Source organism: Neolamprologus multifasciatus, chromosome 7, assembly GCF_963576455.1.
Source record: "Neolamprologus multifasciatus chromosome 7, fNeoMul1.2, whole genome shotgun sequence".
Taxonomy (NCBI): domain Eukaryota; kingdom Metazoa; phylum Chordata; class Actinopteri; order Cichliformes; family Cichlidae; genus Neolamprologus; species Neolamprologus multifasciatus.
In genome coordinates this window covers 14,379,146-14,385,499 of record NC_140445.1, presented here as the reverse complement: position 1 = coordinate 14,385,499, position 6,354 = coordinate 14,379,146, and the positions used below count along the sequence as shown (strand labels likewise).

At 39.7% G+C, this 6,354-nt stretch overlaps 1 protein-coding gene across 1 annotated transcript in view; it reads right to left on the bottom strand.

Moving 5' to 3' along the window:
- Nucleotides 1–933: 933 nt before the first annotated feature.
- The window catches only part of jmy (junction mediating and regulatory protein, p53 cofactor), a 31,890-nt gene continuing 26,469 nt past the window's right edge, over nt 934–6,354 (bottom strand). Inside the window, exons 9-10 of the mRNA XM_085169268.1 lie at nt 5,671–6,184; nt 934–5,409 (exon numbers count right to left, since the gene is read on the bottom strand). Of these exons, the coding sequence (XP_085025394.1) occupies nt 5,099–5,409; nt 5,671–6,184 (825 nt within the window). The 3' untranslated portion in view covers nt 934–5,098. The remainder of the gene's footprint in view (nt 5,410–5,670; nt 6,185–6,354) is intronic.

The window sequence follows — 6,354 nt, the reverse complement described above, 5'->3', positions numbered from 1 at the left end:
TGTGATTAGGTGTTATATGAAAAAAACTATTTGAAATAAGGTTTGGGAAGAGTTCTTTCAGTTCACTGACAAAGAATTTTGGTCAGGTTTAAAGCAATTCTGGCAAAATAATGCATCTCAGGAGGAAACAGTACCCACACTGTATAGTGGGGATGGAGTGCTGGTGATTTAGCTACGCTGTGGAAAGAATAGTTTGAGGACCTCCTCAAGCCTCGAAGAAGAAGCAGAGTCTGGGGATGATGGGGAACAGCTCCTCAGCAGTGTCTGCTCTGGATTAGCAGCCTGGGTTGGTGGGTTTCCTCTTTAAGAAAGGGGAGCTATTAAAACTAATAAAAACACAGACGTGTTGTTTAATTGTCTGTCTGTGGGAATAAACTTGAAAACAATGATTCTCAGGAAGGTGAATAAAAATATGATTTTTGGATTCTGTAAATGGATTATGGACTAGAATGATAACAGCATAATATGTGGTGATTAAACTCTAAAGAAAGATTCAAAAACAACATTTTGGTGCATCATTTTATTTTGAAAGGAAAAAATATACATATATATATAAATGGCCTTTAGAAAGCAGAGAGGAATGTCATGATAGGAAACAAAAAGAAAACCTTAAAGTACATTTACATTTGTACGCTTTAAAAATTCTTTAAAATATGAAGTTTCAATAAATACTTCAATACATTTAGGCATGCGGATATATTTTTCATGATTTACATTTCATTACAGTATCATTCTTAAAAGTCCCCCCAATCTTCGTTATTGCACTTACGTTGTAACTGGTTTGTCATCAAACCAATCACATGCATAAGGTCGTAAAGGTTAAACTGGCAAAGAGTTATGGGTGGAATTTGAAATCTACCAGAGTTAAAATGGTTGAAAAAAAAAAGAAAAAAAAAACAACTTAAAAAAACCCTGTAAAAGTTAAAAAAAAAGAAAAAAGAAAAGAAAAAAGGAGAAAGTCAGATCATCTGCTGCCAAAGGTTTACACTCATACAGATATATTTAAAAAATCTAACAGGATGAAGAGGAACTGCGTGCAAATTATTCATGATGACTTTAACACTTAGCAGCAGTCTTTTACTCTGACAGTTGACTAATTGTCTTCCTGTTATACAGTATGCAGAAAACATAATGCTACAGTTAGCTTAGCTTAGCATGAAGACTGGAACACAGCCCCACAGGAATTTTAGGAGCGATACTGTTGAGTCTGTGTTTCCACTTCTGCTAGTTTAGAGACGAAAAAGATTTTTCATTTTAAAAAATCCAGTATTCAGACACATGAAACATAAACACACTTCCCTAACATTTGCTATGTGTAGCTATTTATTACTTTAAACAAGGCCAAATTCAGGGTTGTCAGAATTTGATGGTCTGTGTTTAAAATCAGCCAAGTAACAGTCCTGCTTTGACATAATTACATCATAAAAAAACAAAACAAAACTAGCGTCTAAAACTCATTAAGTATCGCTTTTAAACAGAGAAGCTAGCTGTTTTCAGTCCTTATGCTAAGCTAAGCTGGTAATCATTCAAACACAGCAGCACTGATGTTATCAGTGCAATGTCAGCATATGTGGGAAGAAAAAAGAAGACATACATTTATTTTATTTATATATATATATATATATATATATATATATATATATATGACATGTTGCTCACTCAGTGCATGGCTTATCAAAGAGGAAAATGTGGGATTAGTTTTTCAGTTAACAAGTTTTCTGAACAGATATTACAAACCAAACCAAAACACCCCCCCCCCCCCCACACACACACACACACACACACACACCAACACAATCAGCAACTCCAGTAAATAAGGTAAGGAAGCAAGCTCGGAAAACATCTTTCATAAAAGAAGGCAGTGGAAAGACAGCATCTCTCAGGTGAGGAAACTGACAGTAAAAACAACAAATGAGCGCTGCACAATAAATAGAAACGTCACACATACTCCTAAAGCTCATCTATGAATCCCTGCCACACCGTGTAAAGCATCTGAATTATTACAAAATAATATGCTGGTTATTTTCATTGTGATGAGATAATAGTAAAAAATAAAGACAAGAAGGAAGAACACCCATCACCGTTTCCTAAAGCCAAAAGCAATGTCTTCAAATGTGTCAAATATCTAGGTTACGGTTAGCTAATGTGCAGCTAACTATCACATGCTAAATGAAACAGAAAAAAGAAGCAAAAAACAAAAAACAAAAAAAACAAAAAAACAAATAAAATTCTAAAATTTCAACATATCGGCCAAATATCATTACACTACAAGCTGATATCGGCCCCTCTTGACTGACGCTACACCCCCAAAAAAACAACAACAAAAAAACCCAACGATTTTACCAATATTAGTCAATATTTTCTTTTTGCCAGATCAATTTTGCACTGTTGAATTCTTTAAAAAAATAACACAATAAAGAGATTAAAAGGCAGTTATATTTTAAAATTAGGATGAATTTGTTTGCTAGCACAAAAGCAGAAATAAACAGGAAAGAAATGTCAGTCAAACTCTTACTTTAGAGAATGTGAAATTCTAGACCGATAACAATCTGCGGATCTGTATCTAAAGAGCCGAGCTCCATTATAGTGAGTCATATCTACTTTTTTTTGCTTTTTGGTTCTGCTATTTGTCAATGATGAATCAAGATCAAAGTAACAAATGAAAGGGAATCTGGTCCCAACAATATTTCCATCTGTGAGGTGGACAGTAAACTCTGCCAAACACAGAAAACATCCAAAGCTACATTCAAGAAATCATTTATACTTCAAATGGAGCTAAAATAGAAATGTCATACGGGTATAGATCTGTCAAAATACTGACCTGGTGTTAACGGCATCCTTAAAAAAGAAGTCGAGGATGCACAACAACAGATAAAGCTTGTTATGTAAAACCACAGCTCTTTGTGTGCTGATGATTACAGTGTTACAGTGTGACTATGACGGGAACACCAGGGGCCAGATGTGCTACTGGTCTGCATCAGCACCAAGCTAAAAGACGCCGGCAGGTTTTCTTTGTGGCTGGCTTTATCGTTTATGTATTAGACAGATTTTTCAGTTCAGAGTGCAAAGAAGAAAAAAAGCGACACATTTAAGAGAAAAACTCGAAAAATTGTGGCTTTTGTTTCAGTCAAAAAGCATCGCTTTACTTTTCAAGGTTCAGCTGATCTTCTGGGATCAATAACTCATTAAAACAACAACAACACCTTTTTTCCAGCATGTTCATAAAAAGACACGCAAGTCACGCTCTGACCTGGACTAACAACACAGGGACCGTCTGCAAAGTGTAATGCCAAAACGTATAATACATACATATCCCGTTAATCAAACCATATGTAAAAACGTGCTTCTATTGTTATCAATAATTGGCAATTTTTACAAGGGAAATTACTAAATGACTTTCAGTTAAGAGAACATTTAATATCATTTCTTTATAAGCTTTTTTATTTTTATTTTTTTTAACAATTTGCAGCAATGGACCACCCAGAATCTACATGTTGGTGACATAAATGAGAACAAAGTTATAGCTGATATGAACGTCTTTTTTCAGTGTTGAACTTTATGATCCCAGTGCTGTCTGTACAGGTCAGATGATGACTTTTAAATGCATGGAGTTGGTTTGGTATGCTTGAAAAAAGGCATACCGAACATATTTGTATAGCTTATTAGTCCCAGGAGTTCACATATCTGAATTTCTTCTAACTTAACCTGGAAACGTGTAACGACAGATTCCTTTTTCCGAGTTTTATTCTCGTAAATTTGTACATTTTTTTCCTCGTACATTTGACACTTTTTTCTAAAAAATGTACCACATATTTGTGTACATATATGACCCTAATACGCTTTTTAAGTTCAGGCATTTTTGAGTTGAATTTGTCATTTTACTGAACCTATTGTCTTTGTCCTGAATATGAGCAGCCTCACGCAGCATGCAGGAGTGAAACAGAGTCATGAGCACATTTACAGTTACAGTAAATTTGACAGACAGATGGTTTGGGGATGGCCTTACTCTGGTCCTGCCTGAGACCATTATCCCAAGAACAGCTGTCCCAAACTCCAAGATCCCACGCAGACTTCATCGAGTTCTAACAGAAGAGTTCGCCTTTGTCTCAAAACATAGATTCTCCTTCAGCTGTTTTAGAGTGAAAACCTACACTTGCTGGATTATTTGCTTCCTCGTCCGTTCTGCATGTTTTTGACCCGCTCGTTTACACTGCCCTCAGGAGACTGCAATGGTTGAACTGGTGGTTAGATTTGCACATTATGAGCATTATCAGCACATTGTTGCATTAGTAGCATCACATCGAGTAAATCTGGCCCCAGGTCTGTTATTCTCATATTTAGAGCTGAAAAGCAGCAAATCTACAAGTTTGCGTTTGTCTTTGATGACCGGCCGAGCTGTCTCATCCTGTGTGAGGTGCAGGTAAACAGAGATTTTACACATTTGCAAAATGACTGGATTATTTTCTAACAGCCCTCAGAGTATTTGGGGGCACTTTGTACTGCAATCAGGTGCTTTCACAGTTCTAAAGCCCTAAAACAGATGCTGGACGTTCAAATTGATTCCGATAAACTGCGTGGGTAATTACACAAAACATCATCTCAAAGTCAAAGTTTGGCGATTTTGTAAATATGAATGTTAATACCACTCTCGTATGTACTCAGTCCAACTATTCCTTTAAAAAGATGTACAGTACAAATGCTTGTTGTGTAGTAAAATGTAAACGCTCAGACTGAAGGTTTACCATCACTGTGAGCAAAATTCGTGTCCTCAAACAAACCCGTCACAGCAAGCTACAGTACGACTCGGACGTGATGAGAGGTCAGAGGTTGTATCCTCGCCCAGAGAGCCACAGCAATGACATAAAAAAAAAAAGATTAGTGGTCCATCTTTACAAACAGCGTACATGAGTAAGAAAAAAATCCTCTAATATATATTAAAAAAAAGAAAAATCGAGGGTTTTTGTTCAAATTGCACCAAGAAATCTCCAGGTGACTTAACCCTGGCTTGCCTGCTTAACTTGGTTTCACTTTGTTTAAACTCTTTGTGTTAAAAAAACAAAAAGGTGGGGGGGTTAAAAGATTCCTTTGCTGAACCGCATTAGTTTTCCCAGTCAGTGCAGGGAAGACCTTCATCCTCTGACTCTGACTCAGGAGAGGCCTCCTTGATTCTCCTCAGAGCCTCGTGAATGCTGCGGGTCAGAGCGTCGGCCGAGTGGGGGAAGCTTTTGGGATGACGCTGCTGCTCCGGTCTGGTCCGTACCTTTCTAAGCCGGACGCCCTGTCGGATCTGAGCCAGGATATTGTTGCTGTCGTCATCCGGATCCGGGCCCAAGACCCGCAGCTCAGCCTTCCTCAGGTGGAAACTGCCCCGCTTGAGTGAGGCCAGCACCTCATCCATGGGAGAGCTCGCTGAGAACACAGGGCAGAGACAATTAGCCTCACAGTGTTTAGGCTTGGTTCACCGTTTAGCACACGGCCAAACAACCTACTGCTGACACTCAATTTAGCTCCAACCTCTGTTTAAATACACCATTTCCCGTGACTGATAAAATGCTTAAATTACCTCATTTAAAAGTAGGTACCGAATGAGTGTTATGTGCCTTACATTAAACATTTGTAGTATTAACCAACCGTGAAGGTCTCTACTGCAATGAAAAGTTCCCTGCCCACCTCTCCTCCACTGCGACGAGTCCAGAGAAGCCGTCTTCCGCAGCTTTTTCCTCGCCGTTAACAGCTGGCTGCTGTCAAAGAATCGAGGGGAAAATGGAGCCAGCGGGAGCGAGGTGGAGTCAGACTCGCCTTTCTGGTGTTGAAGCGTGACAGCTGTGAGGTTCTTCTGCTGGTCGTCCTCTGAGGTGGGAAGTGGTGGAGGAGGCGGAGGAGGAGGCGGTGGAGGCGGGGGAGGGGGACCCAGTGAAAAGTTTGACGGCGTGGCTGAGAGTGTGGGCAGCGATAGGAAGGGAGGCGAGGGATCGAGGCCTTGGAGGTCGACCACAGGTAAAGAGACGCTGTCACAGCCGTACGCGTCCGGCGGGAGAGGAGCAGAGAGTTCTGGGAGATCTGAGATGCAGTCGGTCTGAACGCCGGCAGCCTGGGTGCTGGGCTGCTGCCCAGCACGCCTCCGACTGTGAGTCTGACTCAGGCGCAGGCGGCTTGACTTTAGAGTCACCTGGCCTGGATACCTCTGTGTGGGGAAGCAGCAAGAAAGAAAGTAAAGCTGAAGGACTGAGTGTAGTTTAAGCAACATTACACACATGATTTTGCTTTAACCTCCTAGGACCTGGCATCCACATCAGGTAAAAAAAAATAAATCTGGTAATTCTTTGTTTTTACGTTCAGCGGGTCCCAATCAGC